The sequence below is a fragment of the Ambystoma mexicanum genome, chromosome 6p (assembly GCF_040938575.1).
Source record: "Ambystoma mexicanum isolate Mex_15411 chromosome 6p, UKY_AmexF1_1, whole genome shotgun sequence".
Lineage (NCBI taxonomy): Eukaryota > Metazoa > Chordata > Amphibia > Caudata > Ambystomatidae > Ambystoma > Ambystoma mexicanum.
The window spans coordinates 229,007,531-229,028,827 of record NC_090935.1 but is presented as its reverse complement, the minus strand read 5'-3'; the positions used below and the strand labels follow the sequence as shown (position 1 = coordinate 229,028,827).

The 21,297-nt window shown below is 43.6% G+C and overlaps 1 protein-coding gene across 3 annotated transcripts in view; it reads left to right on the top strand.

Annotated features, from left to right (window-relative positions):
- The window catches only part of ST8SIA5 (ST8 alpha-N-acetyl-neuraminide alpha-2,8-sialyltransferase 5), a 550,348-nt gene that overhangs the window by 176,814 nt on the left and 352,237 nt on the right, over window positions 1-21,297 (top strand). For 2 of the 3 annotated variants that reach the window (XM_069626923.1, XM_069626922.1), the window contains exon 2: window positions 15,194-15,301. The exons of the other annotated variant lie outside the window; for it this stretch is intronic. In XM_069626923.1, coding sequence (XP_069483024.1) covers window positions 15,194-15,301 — 108 coding nt within the window. The remainder of the gene's footprint in view (window positions 1-15,193; window positions 15,302-21,297) is intronic. 3 annotated transcript variants of the gene reach the window in all.

Below are 21,297 nucleotides of genomic sequence, written 5' to 3'. Positions count from 1 at the left end.
AATTATATTGTGTTATATCAAAAGTACAGTAACTGTGAAATGAACAAACACAATAACCTCATACAAAATGATCCCAAGATATCTGACGATATATTACATTATTCACAAATTTGTAAAGCAACTTAAATTTAGATTGCAATGTCCCTACTTTGTATACCATATATAATCTGAGAAAAATAATGTATGACAATGCAGAATATATATAATGTATAATGTTTAAAAATACCTTTGTAGGGAAACTCAGACGCCTACAATAACTCTGTCTTTAGGTTTTACTTACTATTACAAGTCATAAGAATTCTGTAATATTATTATTCCTTTTGTATTACTGTTGACATCAATGATTCTGACAATATCATCATTCCTTTCCCTGAGATGACCTCACCATATGTGGCAAGGGCACAGCAGCATCTGCCTGTTCCTTATCCTGGGGGCGGCTATATGAGGGAGGGCCACTTAGGGGGAGGTGATGCTCAGGGAGACCAGATGATATCGTTGGAGAAAACCACATGCTCCCATTCCCTTCCAGGGATGTTTCCTCAATCCTCCATGTCTGAATGGCAAATTGTTACATTCATACCCCAGCTCCTCAAGGATCTATAGTGATTAGGGATATAATCTGGAAAACTAGGATGAGGAAGTGGCAGGGAGTAGTGAGGATGACTTCCTAGGAGGCCCAATAGCCACATCCTTCCAGTCATTCAGAAAGCAACTCCATAATGACTGACACGAGAAAGAGCAACAGAGTGATAAGGATCCCGAAGACCGATCGACCAGTGCAGTGAACTAGGGCCCGGCTGCAGCTGATTATGGGAAGGAGAGAGAGCTGCAGACGCGGGACTGCCTCGCAGCCCGTAAAAATTCTGAGCACCGTGCTGAAGAGGAGCACAACATGGCAGGCGACCTGGAAGTGAATCCAAGAAGGGAATAGAGAAACCAGGGTCTGGGCGGATTGGTGCTGAATGCGAGAGAGCAACAGGACAGCGCACTGTGAAAGCTGACACAACGAGGGAGCTGCGCTTGACAGCGCGCACGTGAACCCAGTACACCGAAACAGGGGAGAGTGGACAAACGCTGGAGACTATCGAAAGCCCTGGGAAGGAAAAAAAGGGTAACCAGGTTGCCGGCAAGTATACTTCGCTCTGCAGAAGCAATCGAAACAACTGGTGCACCTGAGAGGAACAAGTGGGTTTCCGGGCAAATCATTTCTTGTGAACACAGTGCGAGGGAAATGGCGCTGTTACTAAAGAAGTGAGAGTATTAGCAAAACAAGTTAAACATGGGTTATTGAACCCTAAACTGAAAGAAGGAATGACTCGTACGGTAAAGTCCTAACAAACAAGTATACCAGGTGAAGTTAAGTATGTGTATAAAAAGAATGCTTGTAACAAACTCCTGGCAAACAAGTATACCAGGTGAAGTTTAGTATCAGCATAACAAAGTGTTTGTGCAACAAATTCCAGGCCGAAAAGTATACCAGGTGAAGATTGATGTTTAGATAATAAAGTCATGGAGGGAAGTTGCACAAGGTGAAGTGAAAGTTAGGCATTTGTGTGAATACCTTAAGGGAGAGTATCCCAGGTGTAGACCAAATACCTTCTGAAGGAAGGCTATACCCTGGAATAATAAAATATTATGAAATTGTACAGAGAGAAAGAGAGTCCTTAGAATGTGTAAAAGAGGAAGAGAACGCTTGGGGATGGGAGCCGATAGCCCAAAACAAGTAAATACACCTAGAGGAGCGAGTAATACTCTTGGAATCTGAAATTCTGTTGAGTTGGTGAAACCTGAAACATGGAATGCGAGGAAGGAAACTGATCCCTGGAACTGTGAACATAGTTCATTGGAAAACATTTTGTTGGATTGGAACTTTTGTGTTGAACGTGAACATTTGAACACTTTGAAAATTCAAGAGTCAATACCCCTACACATTAGAGCTTTTTTAGAGTGTGAGGGTGTGATGCTGGAAATGCTTTGGAGAGGCAGGGCTTCCCTGTCCTTGTGCTGTACTTCCTTATAATGTGTGTTCTGTGTTATTTTCTGCAGAGGAGTCCAGTTGGGACCCCTGGCAGTGCTCTTCCTCTTTTTGGTTGTAGTGAAAAGTGACCATTGGGATACCCTTATGGCACCCATGGGTGGGGGTACAGCCCTGTACCCCTAGTGTATGTTTTGGGGCACCTGTGTGTTCCACACAGAGCAGGGTAAGGGCTGGTGGCAGCTTCATGCTGATGTGACAGGAGCTCTGAGCATCCTCCATTTTGTCATACCCATGCCCTGCCATAGGAATCAGGTTCCTGATATAAGGCAAGATGGCTCCTCAAGCCTCTTGGTTTCCATTGCCTGTTACTTTGTTTTACCAAAGTCATGGGAAGCTCTGACTCTGTCCCTTCCGCTGACTGGCGGTTGGGTGGAATAACCATATATGGTCTTGTGGGGAAGTCCAGGCCAGACTGGATGGAGCCTTCCCAGTGACTATATGTTGTGGGTACATCCTTGTGGTGGAACCTGTGTGAATGGAGTGTGTGACCAATATGCATTCCATGTTATGGGTGTCTGGTTTCTGTGTGTGTGGCACAATGAATGAGACAACCCTGCCTGAAAACTGACATGAATGAAGTGGAGTGTGCTGAAAGGCTGGGTGCTTGCCACAATCCACATTCCTTGTTATGGGTGTCTGGGTGGAGTGAATGGCCTGAATGCCTGTGAGTCTGATAGGATCCCTACCTGCATGAATGCCCTTCTCTGTGATTGATTGGCTTACTGAGCTTGCCACATCCAGAGTGAATGAGGGACAGATATGTATATCTGGGGACCTCTCACTTACCAATTTGTTCAGAAGTTGATGTCAAAACTTGAAGCTGTCGAGTCTGTTGAGGGCTGATCCGAGAGAGGACCTGGCTAGGAGAGCTCTCCCTGAGCTACGAGGGACCATTGTGCAAAAACTGCTGCTCTTCATCAAAGTACCCTAGAAGCCAGATCGCGCTGAAGCTATCCCAAAGTACGTGCTGTGGCTACAGCACTGACAGGCCAGAGGACCAACGACCACGACTCCTGACATCCGACGCCCACTTCCGGGCTTACATCCATCACTGCCGACTGTCTTTCAAGTCCTCAAAGTCTTTTTTGCAGCACTGAACATTTTGCATCTAGGCCTTCCGTACGCCTCATCTTCCCAGGACTTACACCATCGAGGAAACGATTGATCATCGAAAAGCACCACGAAGGTTGAAGCTGCTGTATCACCACACGTGTTCTACTTTCCCTCAAGGATCTCGAAACCCAGTGGCTCCTTCTTCAAAGGAGGTCCATCCTCGAAGGATACCATCGAAGGACCATTGAATAAACTCTCCCACTCCAGATACATTGGGGTGGTTGAACTTTCTAACCAAGAAGCAAGGCTTATTGAGCATGTATGGACTGTGCTTGTTAATCTTTTTATTACAGGTTGCCAAGGTGGGGGATCTTCACTCAGAATTGTGTATCTCTCTCCAAAGAAAGCATTCAGCCATTACTTAACCTTGACCTGTCTTTCTTCTCTAACTATATGCTGATTCACCTGGCTGAATGATTTGTATGCTCGGATATAACTGTCAGCAGATGATGCATTTTAAAGGAACCTACAGTCTGGGTGTGGTACCACATAGAAAAGTACAGATGTGTCATTATAGCATTACCAGAGTACAAAGTGTGTTATTGAAATGTGTTTATATATCTGAACCTTCTTTTTATATAAAGAGATGTGTTAGCAAATAACATAGTGTGTGGACATTCCTTTGTGGGGAGGGGGGTCGGGGACACACTATACTTAAGATCCAGCCCACATCACCTCCTGAGAGCTTATGCCTTAGTTGCTCGTCCACAGCTACCAAATAGAGAACCTTTGCTGGGGTTCTCTGTTTCTCTTCCCTGCCATATAGAGGGCAGAAACAGATACCACCCCCCCTCCAGTCTTTACAGAGGGCCAGGGTAGGATTACAGACACAGGACAGATCTTTTGTTTGGGCATCTTGACACCGGACAGATTCATTAGTTTGTATGAGGTAGAGAAATTCCTCCTCGATTAGGGATAGTGAGGTATTTTCCAACTCCCATTTTGTTAACAAATGTTTGTAACCACAAACTTGTCTCCTCTGTGTCCGTGTCTCATTCCTGACTCCTCACAACACAAAAACGTGCAGCTACATAACAGAAGAGTTTGACAAAGCATATTTTGCATCGTATACATAAACATTGATATGTACATTGTTACATAAAACACTGATTAAGTTTTCTAATATGCTCTGATAATTAATACCAAACAGTTATTGTTTTCTTTCAAACTTATTTTTTAAATTGTACCTCTGTGACATCTAATTTTGTCTCAAAACTAAAATATATTAATTCTTGTATACCGACATTTATAGTCACACCACATTCTTCCATAATTACTCTGCATCCTTAATTGGCACACTTGCACACATTGTAATATCATGGCAATGATATATGTGTTAATGCTTGTAAAAGGTCAAAGAAAATGCACATACTGGATTTTGCAATCCAAATCTTTGCTCATTTTACAAATGCTTGGATTTATATGGCTTTTGACTCTCTCATGAACTTATTTATTTTTTTATATAAAAAAACATTACCCCTAATGAACACTCCCTGTTGCAAGAAATAATTCACAAGGAATCCATTAGAACAACCAAACAGTACTAGGAAAGATGACTGCGTTTGTGAATATGTAGCTAATGGTTCACTTTACAAAGAGTAATCTAAATTGCATTAACAAAATAATTGTAACTGACAACTAGTTATTTTTTTAATTTTCTTAACCAATTGAAACTATTTTTAACGTTCTCATTTATTTAATCAATTTTGCAAACATTATTTTATATAAAACGAGTTGATCCGTTAAATAGGCTAACTAAGTCATTTATTTTTCTTACTTGCAGGATTTCATGGAATTTAAAAAGTTTCTCAGGCATGGTTGAAATAAAGGCTTTGAAAAACATTACAGCATCAAATACCGTTCCATCCCTGTCTGAGGAAGTGGTGAAATTCCATAACCACTTGCAAATAACCAAAATAAAGGATTAGCCCATTGAACGGGTTGACTCGTTGGTTTCTTTTGGATCAATGCACTATTCAACCCTTGGCTAACACGGTGCAAGCAAACTGAAAAAGATTTAAGGTGATGAGGTTTAATGCAACAAAACCACTGATATTCAGCAATCTCATTTCAGGCAAGTCCACCTTAACTATGCACCCCCTGTTGCGCAGCGTAGGACCATAATGATGACACCACATATGACATTACTGGGGACATCACTAATTACATGATACATGACATCATTGATGGCATCACTAATTACATCATGCATGACATCACAGGTGTCACTGGTGTCATTGGTTTGCTTAATTACATTTTGAAATATGACAACTCTGTTTTTTAACATAACATTTTTGTCCATATTTCATAATTACACAGTACAAATGTATCTTGTCCAGGTTTCTTTAAATGTAATGTGCGGTATGCAATTACCTAGCATAAGTAACTGATTGTTTGTGTCCATATTAACCACATTTTAAATTCTTAGATTATATATTATCACAATGCACACAGGCACATACTTTGTTTTGTATGCATTTTTATTTCTTTTTTTATAAAACTTGTCATTTAGAAATTTAAATGTGAACATTGACACTGACAATTTTCATAAGACTTACTATTAAACATGTTTCTACTTCTACCTATTCTTATTATGTTTTTTTTACTGCTTCATATACTTATTATATTATGTTTGAAACACATGAAATAGATTTACCAGAATCAGGTGATTTCCCTGCAATGAAGTATTGTAATTGTGTAAGGAAATAAAAATATGTATCAAAAGAGGTCAATAAAAATATCAACTTATTTTCTCAGTGATGTCACATTTGATGTAATTATTGATCTCATCGGTTTTTACATGTATGGTTAATTAGTGATGTCATTGGTGATGTCATCATTGTGGTCATACGCTTTGCTACAGGAAGCGCATAGTTAAGGTGGACTTTCTCAAAATATGGTTGCTGAATTTCAGGGGTTTTGCTGCGTAAAACCTGACCACCTTAACTCTCTCTTAACCATGGTTTTTCCAATGAATTTCAAAGGTTTTGTTGCTATGTATTTTTCACATTAAATCTGATCACCTTAACTCTCTCCTAGCTAAAAGATTTTTCACTGAATTTCAACGGTTTTGTTATACCATAGTTTCTTTGGGGCCCGGCCACTGTATATGTTGCACCAATAGGTTTCTTTGGGGCCCATTACATTTGCAGCTTGGAAGGGACTCCTGAAAAACATTTTGTTTTGAAAATGTCATCGACATCCATCCAGTAAGTCAAAAGTTATTAGCAATAGTATTTTGGGGGGAAAATGGCTGCTTTTTCATTTCTGAAAAGCTTTTCTGATGTATTCTGAGACCCATATATAGCTATAACTTTGGGAGAAGGGGACACCACAACTACTGGATGGAATAACGACAGACCCCTACCAGAAATCGAGTCCACGTTTCGTGTGAGAAACCTGTGGGTGTTCTCACAGATAGACTCCAAGGATCCTTTGTTCAGGTGGCCAGGGCACGACCATTGCCTTTAGAACCAGACCCTTGGGTTGGACTAGTGTGGGAGGATCACCTGGACAAGTGGTCCTTGGGGACTCAAGGAGGAATGCCATCGGGAGAGATGCTGTATTCCCACCTTTCTGACACCACCCTTTTTGACAACCCCTCAGTCTACATGGGATATGTTAAACCATGTCTCATGCTACCCCAGCACTTTTCCCTAAAGGAAAAAAGGGGAGAGCCTCATGGAAATCTAGAACCCCTGTACCTGCAACCCTACATCCACCTTCCCCAATCTGACAATACCCTACCCAGTTTCCCCATGATTAACAGAAAACACTACAACTTCCCAACTCCGCCCCCATTTTATACAAACACTGAGACGAAGAAGAGAGGGATTGAGAAGATGAAGATCACTGAGAAGAAACACACAAAGGACAGACTCTTTCCTTTTAACAACAAACTCTCCCCTTAACAAGAAAGGACAAGAAAAGGTCAGGCATCTGGTTGACTCTCCCAGGAAATATAAAAGGTGGAACCTACAGGCACACTCTGAGTGAGCTGGTGATGCTGGATGGTTCACAGAAGCCAGAGGGAGAACATTCGAGCTGGAGGGATCCTGGAAGAAGAAGGTCTGCCTGACTGCTGGACCTGTGAGTACAGCGGAGGCTGCAGTGTGGAGAGGGAACTGTACCTCCAGGGAGCCAAACCAGGAGCAGATGGGGTAACCAGGCAGTGCCCACACCCGAGTTCCTCCCCTGGGCAAAGCAGAACAGCCCAGGTCTTTGAGGAGCAAGTGGCGAGGCCCTCACCTCAACAAGTATCCCCCTGAATTCCTGCAGCTCCCAAAACCACCAGAGTGCCAAAAGGGGGAGCTAGCGAAGTGGGAGCAAATCAGAATGAAGGATTATGGGACTTAGAGTCCAAAGACATTTTACTGAGAAAAACTGAGCATGGTGGATCACAACTATGAGTAGAACTTCTGGGTGAAGGTGAACCTACTGGAGCAGAGGGACAGACCAAGGGATGAGAGCAGCAGGTCAAAAACCCCAAAAGTTCCCTACAGGAGGTTGTTGCCTCCACAAGGGTGCAAAAGACACGTTGAGAGGGCCAGATACCAATATTGAAGACTGCATTGTGTTTCGAGGAGGACAGCGACCCTCCCAGATGAACGGCAGAGTTGGGGAGGCGAGGCCAAGCATGTGGTACTAACCTTGACTCGTGAATTGGAAATCAAAAATAGCAAAAAAGAACTGCACACAGCCGGTGGGTTGGCAAGGGGGCTGACAGACCATTGTGTGCTAAGAAAGATTGAGGTTTGCAAAAAATATAAGTGAAGGCTGCACATTTGTGGATGAGATGTGAGCAAAGACAGACCTGTGAATGAACTTTAAGATAAATATAGCTGTGGAATCAGCGATACTGAGTAACGGAGTGGTCCGGCGAAAAGGAGTAGCCCACTCGAACGTCTCCGTGAAAGGTGCATTGTATTAGGCGATAGCTAAAGTGAACGTAGTTAACCCCTAGAGAAGGGGAGAGGAAAAGCTGAACATTGAATTCTGAGTTGAAGTGGTCCTTCAGTGGTCTGTAAAAGAAGCCTGCACATTCAAAAGTCTTCGACATCTGAAAAGAGGTTTGAGTCCGACTGAGGGAGACCCGAAGTGTAAAAAGCTTGGTGAAGAGAGCTCCGGCAAGTGTTGTTGAACTGTGAAAGGTCTGAGCCTGACAGAAGGAGATCTACCTGAACTTTGTACTTTAAAAGGTCTGAGCCCAACTGAGGGAGACCTAGATGAACTTTGAGTTTTGAAATGGTCTGACCCTGACTGAGGGAGCCCGGTGTGAAGTTTGTGTTTTGAATGGTCCGAGCCCAACTGAGGGAGATCGGCATGAAGCTGAAAAGAAATACTTTTTACGTGAAAGGCCAGGCAGGCCTCGATCCATGTTTTGAACTGCCTTTAATTTTGAGAACCTGAGCCAGAGTCTGTCATCCTGTCTACGGGGGCTGCCTTTCCCTATGGTGTCCAGTGTGGGAAAGAGAGCTGACTCAGCCACATTGATTCTTTATCGATTTGCAGATTATTTCTTCTGCATATACCTTTGCCCACACATATTTTGTTACATTAGAGTAAGGGTTGACATTAGGTTTTGTTAGTATAGACCAGCTTGTTTTGACAGACTCCACAAGGACTGTTTTGTTTATTATTTGATGGTCGAGCGTGCTCCCATCCTAGGCATTCTTCCAACCCCTTCTTTGAGAACAATACATGTTTTCCAAACTTATCTTTTGTGTCTGTCTTGCTTTTGGTACCATGCTTCCCTTACATTCGTGCCCAAGTTGTTTACCTGATCCAATTCCGTTCAGTGGCTTTTGCTGTGCGCTGCACACAAATTTAGGCTTTTTCTCTATGGGAACAAGAATGTGAATGGGCCAAAAACAGCATTCTATTGCTTTGTTAATAACGTATTCATTTTTTGTATTAAACTCTCCCCAGATTTCCAGTCTGAGGGGCCTGTGACAAGGAAGTCTGGTTCTTGTAGTTCAGAGCCAGCCGGGATACAACTCTCCCCCATTATTCATGGTTACCCCCAGTGGGAAGTGGAGGAATTACCAACCAGAGTCAAGCATAGGTAACCTGAGTTCAGCCCCTCTGCAAAGCCTGCTCCCCATAGGGCTCAATGGGAATGGGGAGGCCGGAAGCAGCTCACAGTCCAGTGGTGTTCTCCTCCTAGCATGCACTTTCATGCCTCAACAATGCTCTTGGAGGTAGGTCTGATTGAGGTGTGCAAGGATGAATCCTACTGGTTAGTACCAGGATGTTGTAGCAAGGAATTCTAGTTCTTGTAGTTCAGAGCTGCCGGGACACAACTTTGCATATACAATAGCGCTGTCAGAGACAATGGCCACTATCTACATTTATACCACCATGTCTGCCCTAGATGATCCGCTCCTGGAGCATCAGTTAGGTGTGAACATGCGGAAAGAAAGAGGGTGACCCCTACTATGTGCAATGTGCTCAGGTGTCAAAGCTCAAGACATACTGCTACATCTAATTGAGTTACCAGCAATAATCTGGTATGGATTTATAATCTTCAAGTGCCATTTTACAATTAGAAAATAGTTCAAAAACACTGCTAGCCATCTTACATTGGTCATAGACTGGCCTGTGCGATGAACTAAAGACTGCAACCTCCAGCATCTCCACATGCCAGGAATGTGAAGAATCAGATATAGGCCCCATGATCCCCCAAATTCACAGGTGTAAACCCCATAAACCCTGTACAGAGAGTGACAGCTAACAGGAACCACGGCCAGGTGAATTAATCTGAGATCCATCCTGACTGACATGACCATGAATGAGAAATGATAGCCAACCTGAATCTAATAGGGACGCCTGCTAGGACCCAGGAGACCATGTACAGAGTCTTCCCATTGACTTCCCCAGGCTCAGTGGAGAGTTACCAATATTGACATTTAAATATGAGCTTCCTAAAACCCATAGAGGCCGTTCACTGATGTTTTGAAGTTCCATCAAGCTCTCTTGTCCTGTTGATCAACTGGAAGGGGTGCATGGATTCCCTCATCACTTTGGGAACGTCAAAGCATGTATTTTCCTCACTCTCTACTTTTAATTATTGTAGTGCACCCTTCTGCACTGTTAAAAACACAAGAAGACATATCAGTAACAATATGGATTATTCTACTCCAATACATCTCTATTGGACACAGATGGCCTCAGGAACCTACAAACTCTTGAATAAGGTTCAAGTGTTACTATAAAGATTTTTGGAGAAGGGCTCTCTGAGGACCGTCCCTCTCTCTTTTGTCTCCCGTGAGCTTTTCCTTCCCTAGCCCAGGTGTTCCTACTTCCCAAGGTAGTCACCAGAGATCGGTAACCCATACTATATACAGCTGACTGGCTAATGGTGATGGCCTAAATGCAAACACCTTATCATTCTGTCTCCCCCTGGGAGTTCCTAGGTGGATCCTCTCAAGAATTCCCTCGGAACAACAATAGTCCTTACGATTGGAATAGGTGCCTTTCAATTGCCCAGGCTCCACTCGTCCTTGGCTCTCACACACTTGTATTCCTTTCTCTGGTGTTTCAACTTTCTTTCTTTTCCTTCTCTCCTCCCTTGTCTCCTTCGAATGTTCTTTTCTCTTCTACTACTCTTCCTTGTGCTCTTGTACTTTCCTATACACTCTACTACTCTCCCCTCTCCACTGCACTACTTTCGCTTCTCCACAACACTGCGCTACTCAGCTTTCCACCCCCACCTTCTTCCCCAGTCCCTCTCCTTTCACTTTCTCAGCTTTCTCGTGCAATCTCACATACACTCGCTAGTCTTAGACTAAATCACAGTCACTCCCTTCACTCACCATACAAACACACTCTCACACACTCGCTACTCTTAGCCTAAATCTGAGTCACTCTCTTCACTCACCATACAAACACACTCTCATACACTTGCTACACTTTGCCTAAATCTGAGTCACTCTCTTCACTCACCATACAAACACACTCTCACACACTCGCTACTCTTAGCCTAAATCTGAGTCACTCTCTTCACTCACCATACAAACACACTCTCATACACTCGCTACACTTTGCCTAAATCTGAGTCACTCTCTTCACTCACCATACAAACACACTCTCACACACTCGCTACTCTTAGCCTAAATCTGAGTCACTCTCTTCACTCACCATACAAACACACTCTCACATACACTTGCTAGTCTTAGACTAAATCACAGTCACTCCCTTCACTCACCATACAAACACACTCACACACTCGCTACTCTTAGCCTAAATCTGAGTCACTCTCTTCACTCACCATACAAACACACTCTCACATACACACGCTAGTCTTAGACTAAATCACAGTCACTCCCTTCACTCACCATACAAACACATACTCACACACTCGCTACTCTTAGCCTAAATCTGAGTCACTCTCTTCACTCAACATAAAAACAAACTCTCACACAATCGCTACTCTTATCCTAAATCTGAGTCACTCTCTTCACTCACCATACAAACACACTCTCATACACTCGCTACACTTTGCCTGAATCTGAGTCACTCTTCACTCACCATACAAACACACTTTCATACACTCGCTACTCTTAGCCTAAATCAGAGTCACTCTCTTCACTCACCATACAAACACTCTGATACCCAAGAACCACTTTCTCTCACCTCAAAATACCTCCTCTTGCACGCACTCTTTTTATGTCTCCTCCATGCTCTGCTGCACCGTCCTTGGCTTGCCTTCTCCTGCCTTAACCTCACCCAAACAAACAACACTGGCAGGTCCCCTTTGTTCTATTTCAAACTCTCCCTTCCTTCCTAAGTGTCAGCTGGTTCCCCAGGCCCACTGCCTTTTTTCTCCCCGGGCCGGGTTACAATGATCGGAAAGTATAAAATTAGCTTTATGCCCCGCCCCGTTTTGTTCATGGATCTACCAGCTCTTTATAATGGCCAGACTTTGAGAGAAAAGTCACCATTAGAGTTTGTGTCCGCATTAGAGGGGGCTTTTCAAGGGCTCGTTCGACTGGCGCAACTTTCTGTTGTTTCCTCGCTCTCTCCGCTGTCTCTCTTCTCTGTCAATACTGAAGCCGGGTATTCTGCACCATGATTCGTGGTAGCTGTAGCACTCCGGGGGGAGGGGGAGGTCGAAGGAAGAGACTGGCCAGCAATGTGTACAACAGGTAGGAGGAGATTGACAGCAGTACCTGACATATTCATCCAGGTACATGTAGAAGGGACAGAGACTGGGGATCTCCCAACTCCCACACATGCCTCTGCAGCAAGTTTGATCCCCTCTTGACCCTGTCACATATGTCAAAACATATTTTTCATAATATTGGTTCAAATGTTAGTTTTATAAACTTGCCATCCAATGAAATCAATAACCAGGAAGTCAAGACGCACAGTGCTGATAAAACGAGTGGATCGCAGAGTGTCCTCTACCCAATAGGAATCAGCGCAGTTTTAAAAGCTTGCACTAGACAAAAGGTACATTTCCAGAAATTGAAAGCACACACTATTAATGACTTTTGATGGCCACTTATGTCTTTTTGGTAGATGATATTAACATTTCTCCCTATATATCATCATTTTCCACCAGACTTTATGCACTCAAAAAATTAGGAGCCTAATTGACAGAAGCATTTTAAAATGGCAAAACCCCATTGCAAAACGCTATGTGACTTAGGCCCTGCGTGTGTTATCGTTTCTATTTCTGTTGGATCCTAACAACGTTGACACACTGCTTCATTCCTATCAATACCTTACCAGGCAGCCCTGAATTCTCTTGTTTCCAGTGAATTAAAATGAAACATCATCTTATTTTTAGATGTGGGCAGAAGAGTACGTATTTTTGTGGGATTATATATTGTAGATATATATTCATATACTCGTTTGATAGCTTATTTGTGTCTCTGTGTTTTATATTGGTCATCCAGCCATAGAAAATTTCTTTCTTTTTCATTTCTCCTACTTTTCTGTTATTGGGAAGGGTCCAATTAATATTAATTCCAATTTCTTCTCATCACTTCTTGTTTTGTTTTTAAAGCCATTGGGCCTCATTACACGGATGGCGGTAACCATGGCGCTAATAGCGCCATGGTTGCCGCCAGAGTCCGGCGTGGTGATTGGCGGAATTACCGCCCCATTCCAAGGTTGGCGGGGGTGGTAATTCCCCATTCACCATGGCCCTTCCCCATTCCCATTTGAGCCCCCATAGAGCTAAATGGGAATTTGGAAGGAGCAAATAAGGGTACCGCAATTAGCGGTACCGTTATTTGCTCTAAAGTCCCTCAGCGGGTCCCATCCTTAACGTGTGGTCTCACCACACGTTAAGGACGGGAACCACTGAGGGACCTCGTAGTAGGGGGGTAAGGGATTACCGGCACCGGTGCCCTTACCGGTGCCAGTAATCCCTTACCGCCATCCGTGTAATGAGGCCCATTGAGTTCCATTTATCTACCCCCCTTCAAGAATAGCAGACAGGGAATGCCTGGCAGTGATGGTCATTAGAATTCTGTTCTTATTCGTCTGATTGGAGCTCCTATGGGTAAGTCCAGCGTACGCCGCCAGACTTTACCCTCCAATCCTTTCCATTGCTTGTAGTAATCAAGCACATGTTTTATGCCTTTTTCTCCTTCTAGTCAAATTTCTCCTGAGTCTCTATTTTCTGTTGGCGATGAACTCTCTTTGGAAAACCAGATTCAATGATGCTTTTGGGATATCTTAGTTGGCTGGCTTCAGGTTGGCTCCATCCTAGCTAGTTCCCCATATGGGATGCTTCGCTCAAGGTGCGTGGGGGGGCTGCTCGTAGAAGAACAATGCATTGGAGCTAGTAGGTTTCTGATATAACTCTGCTTTAAGCCTGTGTGCCTTGATAGTAACGGGGACCTCCAAGCACGTAAATAATCTGTTTCTTTATAACCTGTCACCAGTATGGCCCAATGGGGTATATACCCCTCCTGAGCTGCTTGTGGTTTAAAATCAAGGTAAGTGAGCTGGGCGTGTTGCATATCATTTCAGAAAAACCATGGGTACACACATGGCTGTAACACAGATTCCCTAATGCGCCGTCTTTGGTAGCGCACATGATCTCTCCGAACGATACGGTAGAGTACCACCGTTGTTTAATCCACGCGAGTAAATTTTCAGTAGTACCCTGTTTAAGTACTCTTTCCCCTAGAATAGCCAAATCATAAACATGAGATACTAGAAATAGTTTAAATGACCAACTCGACCAATGGTCTGCAATCTTAGGCTCTCCGGATGTATTGGACTATAATTCCCATCATCAAAATGATTAACACCTGGCTCTTTGACAAATTCGACTAAGTAATGCTGTCACTTCCCTGAATATATTGTAACTGGATTATATGTATATCCCAGGACTCTAAGATTGTAGCTAGTCAAGCATTGAAGTAACCAACGCCCTGATACCTTTGGGTTTTCGGCACGTACCAAATACAATAAATAAATAAACAAATAAATCCCTTGACGAGAGAGTCAACGTAGGGCAGTCATGCTAGTCGCAGTCCAACATATCCGGAGGGCCTTGTATGGTAGAGTCCTGATCTCAACTGCGATGGCTAGTAAAATCAGTTTGCAAAACTATAAACAAAGAATCGTGACAATTACGGGTAGCAAATATGAAACAAAATTTCTGGGAAACAAAGGGACGAAAAAAAACAGCCAAAACTGTGAGGAAGCAATAGACTGAAATATACTGGTACTAGGCTGGCGTATATGAGGAAGTACTGCAGTGGAGAGCTGGGGGAGAGGCTGAGTGGGCGAATGCCCCCCATGGGCTCCTTTCACATCCCAATGCCTCCAGCTGCCACCCACCAAGTAGTGAAATGGTACTGAGTAATATCCCATGAGGTGCCCTTCCACCTTCACCCTCTCCCTCTGACTCAAAAGCTGCCCCCCACCGCCGCACTAGTATTGCTTCTGACAAAGTCACAGATAGGCCTTTCTTAATCATGACATTTATCCTGCATCCTGTGCATGTTATGAACTAAGTCTGCAAGAGCTCCAACGCGCAAGTGACCTGAAATATCAACTGCCTCGTTTTCTCATTAGAGGCCTGCAGTTTAGCTGGCAGAGTGGCGAGGACTTGGGAAATTGGAGCGGGACCTTTAATTTCACGGATGACGGAGCAGTGAAGACGGGCAGTGACGCAGGCGGCAGGTACAGACCAACACAGAATATTAATCTGCTAGCAAACAGCAGGCGAGTCCATCCATTGAATCATTGCCTTTTCATGAATGCAACCCCTGGCCCGCCTGTATCTTGTGAATGTAAAGATTGCACGTATGCATGTTTACACCGGAGGGCGTGACGCCCCCCATCTGTTCTAGGAAGTGGGATGGAATCCTTTTGTGCTGCCATTGTTTCGATTGACTCAGTCCACGTAGGCCGCAATGCAGAGAAGATGTCCTCCAGGGCGCGTGAGATGATGGCGCGACGTTTCAGAACGCCGCTAGCACAGTGCACATGATCTGTTAATGGCGCCAAGATCTGCAAGGCTCTCTGCGTCGCGCTTGAAAGAGATAAGCCTTCATTCCTACTATGCAGTCATTTTGGGCCTCATTACAAGTTTGCCGGTACAGTAACAACGGTACTGGTAAACTTGCCGGTACCATTGTTACCGTACCAGCAAACTACGAGTTCTGTTGGCGGGTGCCTTTTTCCCAGTGCATCCGACCTCCCCATTCCCATTGAGCCCTATGGGGCTCGAATGGGAATGGGGAGCATTTTTTACTGGCGCCCGGGAATGGGCAATTACCAGGTCCGGCATTGCCGTAATGACCCTTTAATTGCCCATTCCCGGGCACTGGTAAAAAAATGAATCTGGCAGCAGCCGTGCCGGTTTTACCAGCATGGCTACCACCAAAGTCGTAATAAGGCCCACTGTACTGATTTAGGAAGCACCTTGGGCCTCATTGCGAGTTTGTAGGTAGCCATGGTGCTATTAGCCCCATGGCTGCTTCCAAACTCGGGTCCGGGTTCCTTGAATGAGGAATTACCGGGTCATTCCAACATTGGAGGACCCGGCACTTCTCATTAAAAAAAACATCCCCATTCCGATTCAAGTCCCCATAGGGCTCAATGGGAATGGGGAGGGAGCTAATAACGGGCCCGTTAATAATGGGCCCGTTATTAGCTCCCTGGTCCCTTTGCGGGACCTGCAAAGGACGTCTGGTCTGACCAGACGTTGTGAGCGGGTCCCGCAAGGGAACCTCGTAATAGGGCGGAATGTGTTTACTGGCACCGGCACCATTACCAGCGCCGTTAAACCCATTCCGCCCACCTCGTAATGAGGCCCGTTTTGTCCGTACAGTGGTCTATTAGTGGATCTAATTGACTAAATATGCAAATTGGTTCAGTACAGCGGTTTTTAATGGCCTCGCCCCCAGTGTCCCCTTTTTCAGTGGAACTGCAGGGCAATGATTCTCGCCCTTTCAGTAGGAGTCTGGGATCATATTCTGCAAGAGAAGCAGATGCACCAAGTTTCTGATCTTCTTAACCATGCAGTGTGCTCGAGATATTTGTTGTCTATCAGATCTTGCTCGCTTCCCAATGGACAACTGTCTTGATATTGGGCAAAATCTTCCTCGGGGCCAGCCCTTTGAGAGCAAAAATACCCAATTCAGCCCAAAATACAGGTTCTATTGTGCTGAGCAGTGATCTCATGCTAGTGACAAATGACACCCTCAAAGCTTTAGCATATTTATTCTAAGCAGTGAATTTCATATACATTTGGGATTAATGTAAGAGAATATTACAAAGCATAAAACAAAGAGCAATGCAAAATATAGTGAAACATGGAACTTAGATAAACATAGAGAAATATAGAGAAACATAGAGAAACACAGTCTTACGTCCCTTTAATCAGCACTGGGGAGACCTTGGGCCCTCATAAGCTAGCTGTAAACAAGCCCCGCTCAGAGGACAATGCTGAAGGACACCGTATGAGCCAATGCCGGGCACCTGTTTCTGCACGAATCAAGTCCACAGGCGATCTCCCCCTGATCCATGTGTGCATGGATATTTTATAACCTCTTGCTGTCAGTCACCATGACGCACAGTTCCAGAACTTTCCCTGTGCAACTGGCTCATGGAAAAAACCCAGCTCTCTCTGAGATGCTCCCTGCTCGCTCCTACCCCCTCCCTTGTTCCCATCTGCGCTGGCTGAGGAATGTCTTATCAGTACCTTCCCAGAGAAAAGGAAGATTAGCTTGGAGCCAGGGCTAACGTTAGTGAGGCTGAATATTCTAAGGGAAGCAGGGATGTATTAACCCCATCTGCAAGCTCTAAAAGGCATGCACTCATAGCTTAGTGTTTATAGCGCTTAAGACTGGCTATCTAAGCGCTATATAGGTGCCATGATGTTCCAAACACTCCAAAAATACCTATTAGCTACATAGCTAGGGGCCCTCCCTGCCTGTCTATCAACAATGCTTAATTTGACCTATTTCATACTAGGCCTGCATATTCCTTGTAGCTCACTACTGCATAATGGAAGTGCTACAACAGACTACTGTCAGCATTTTTAGCACATACTTTGAATACACTATTGGCTTTCAGCGGCTAATGCTGTCATCTAAAGCCCTGATTGGCAAGGTTGCAATTTCGTGTATCACTACATTCCACCCCTATTCAACGTTTGTGCGACAAATGCTGACTAATACCTATCAATATAGTATTTAGTGCAGTGATAAAGACCTTGGGGCTTTGCAAGAGGTTTAAGCAAACTATCTTATAGCGGTTAGTTAGCGTGGCATGCAAGGTAAAACACTACCTAAACAAAAATGTACACAAAGTGAACAGTGACATATACCCTTGCCAAAACCTGGCCTACACAAAAATACCTACGCCAAGTGAACATGGACATTTACTCTAGCCAAAACCTGGCCTACACAAAAATACCTACACAAAGTGAACATGGACATTTACTCTAGCCAAAACCTGGCCTACACAAAAATACCTAAATCAATTTTGTATAACTGATTGTCAGTTAAAAAGCAGCATGCAGTTAAAATGTCAAGGCAATCCAGTGTAGTCTAATCTACAATGCACTATTGCATTTATGTATGGTTACCAATTCTAAAACCTGGCAGCCTTTCACCCTAAGGGCCTACCCTCCCCCTGATCCCAGGGCATTCAAGCGTGACTATGGGCTGTGTGACTAGACACTTCCCCCAGGTAGGTGGAACCCAACCAGAAACCATCTAATTTCGTGAACAAGGTGAACCCATGGGCACCAGGTTGTCTAAATAAAAACAATTCTACTAATTTACATCAAAGCATGGCATGTGTTATTCATGCAATCAAAAAGCAAGCAATTCAATCCATATGTATGCTGGTAACTGTAGCTCTGCGTGCCAGTGTGTGGAGGATGGTTGCCCCCACCCAGTAAAAAGCCAACACCTGCTGATTTAACAATGTTTGCCATACAATGCATTGTGTGTATTTAGCAGTCTTGTTGACCTGCCCTATGGCAGACAAAAATGTCTTCATGTCTAAAATTCTGTTATCTTCAATTGGCTGTCAATACTTGTAGCAGTGCTGGGCATATCAATGGGCCCCACTAGGCCAGAAGTTCTATAGCAGAGCTGGCATCAGAACCCATAGTGGCTAGCTTATTGTGCACAGTTTCTATGTCACAAGCATATAAAGCTCCTGCAATTAATGAATCTAGCTCCCTAGCTACGCGCACTCTAGTGATGGGCCATAGAAATGGACTCCATTTGTAGCAGCTTGGTAGTACTAAGGAAACATTGCCTCATGATAAATCTATGTCTAAGTGTAGCACTGTAATAATAAAGGTGTGCATTACCAGCCTACAATTTACATGTTGTCTTACTACTGGAAAATCTAACAGGTTCACAGTGTCTACCTTCTGTGACTTGGAGAATACCCTTCTTCAAGTGGGATATCTACCATATACAATATTAACTTTAGCCACAAACACCATACTACTATCCGGCAGTGGCTGTTTCATCACACCATGGAAAAAATTCATTTAGTCAAGTTATAGTTCATAAGATCTTGGCGAGAACACTCGCTGCAGTTCTTGGTCAGAAAAACATCACATTAGACAAATTAAACAAATGGTATCCATTCAGTGACAAAAGATGCCTGACAATGTGCCAGGCCAGTACACTAGCAATTCCATGTGGATACTCATTTGTAGCGCTTTTCCAAAGAATTATTCCAAATGTTTACAATCAAAAGGTGACTCTTTGCATTAGTGTGCTGGAGACAGCTGTCCCCACAAAAACATGAAACTGGTTGGTTTAACAAAAAACCGTGTCACACTCTGTGTCATAAAATCAAACATCAAGTCAGTCATGGTTTCATTTACCTGCCTTAAGCTGGCTGTAAAAGTATCCAGTGTTTCAAAGATTACCATTTCAAATTATAGCTCATACACTTGGCAGCATTACTTCAATTAAGAATCTTAACCTACACACAGGTGACTTTGATGTGCGCACTCATCTTATCTCAAAATAAATTACGCTCCTGCTTGCATAATTCTGCTGCCCCAACAGTTCATAAATCATTCTCCTGCCTACGTGCAATGTAGAATATTTTTTTTTTTTCCTTCAAAAAACAAAACATCTCTGGTTAAAGCCATTCAGTTGGAAGAGTAAAACCATTTGGTTTTTTCAGATTCATCTCAACAGTGCATTTAAAAACCATTTTTCAATGTGTTAGCATTCAATTGCTGTGTCACACAGCTGTATGTGGTGCCTGATGTTACAGTCCATAATTCATTGTCCATAGTCCTTTAAACAAGAAAGGGCAAAACATGTCATTTAAATGTGTAGCATCAAATACTTGATAATTAGCCAAGTCTGCATCGTGCCAGTTCAGCAAAAGTTATTACTCTGTTGGACACTATTCGCAGGTTACAGCATTGAGTGCGGTGCAGGGCACGTTAAAGTTGAAATAGCATGTCGCAGTGGCTCGCTTTCTCTGAGAATGCGTCTGACCCTTCTTTGATCAGTGTCACCCACAAACTGCATATTAATTTCTGATATTATGAAATGTCTTGTCGTGCTTTGCCTAGGCAAAATACAAACAGAAATGTTAGGATTTCATCAAAAGTTCAATATCAGCGTTATCCACCCCTTCCCCTAATACCACCCCCATCTTCAAAAAGTCTCATCAGGTAACTACACACTTTGTCATTGCTACTGCAATTATTTATCACCTTTCTGCATGTTTCTGGGGGCTTATTTACACTCAACCATACGGGGTGTAACTGCCTAATCACAAACTCATTTGTGCAATGCAATCATAGCTGGTCAATGGTACCTCAGACTGATCTGTGCTTTTACAAAGCCATATAGTAAGTACCCAGGTCGCACAATGCTTTTCTTTTTTCACCAAAGCGATCACCAATGCCAGGCGCCAACTTGCTTCCAGTGTCTCATGATCTTGGTTTAGGTTGCCCTGCTGGCATCACTCCATTTTTCAAAGGTAAAGTCTTTCAGTCCAATACCTCTTGCAGTTGTACGAGCAGCTTTGTTTATTTATCTTTCTTTTCTTAGCAGTGTCTTTTCAAGCCTCTGGTTTTTTCACTTGTCATTTTTTCAAAGGGCGTTTGCTGTTTTTGAACCACCCCTTTGAGTGCGATAGTCTAAGCCAGTTTCTTTTGTTGCTTCAACAAATCATTCATTCTTGCACTAAGCCGTGTGGCTTCTGGATCATGGCTAATGTGCAGTGTTCATGTTGTACTTCAAAGCCCCGCTCTGCATGTTGTCTCTTGCAAAACGGCTAAGCACTTTTGTCAGTTTTGCTTCCATCTGGAATGCCATAATGTCTTTGTCAGTTACTCCATCCCCTGGCAATGTAGCTTGCAGTTTGCCAGATGTGTATTTTCTCTTCTCAAAGCGCCTAGAGGTTTCTTCTCCAGTGCACAGCGCTTTACTTCAGTTCACATCACATGGAGCATTGGAATGCAGCTTGCACAGCAATAGCGCTTTACTTCACTTCACATCACATCACATGGGAATGCGGTTTGCACAGTAATGTCTGTTGGAATGGGCAGCTGTCTTTTCTTGGCCCATTCACAGATGCATAGGTAAATGTTCAGATGTGATGTGCCCGTCTGCCATCCTGCATGAAGCCTTTGCTCCGTACCACAGTTTACTGGGCAAATTCTTTACTTTTTG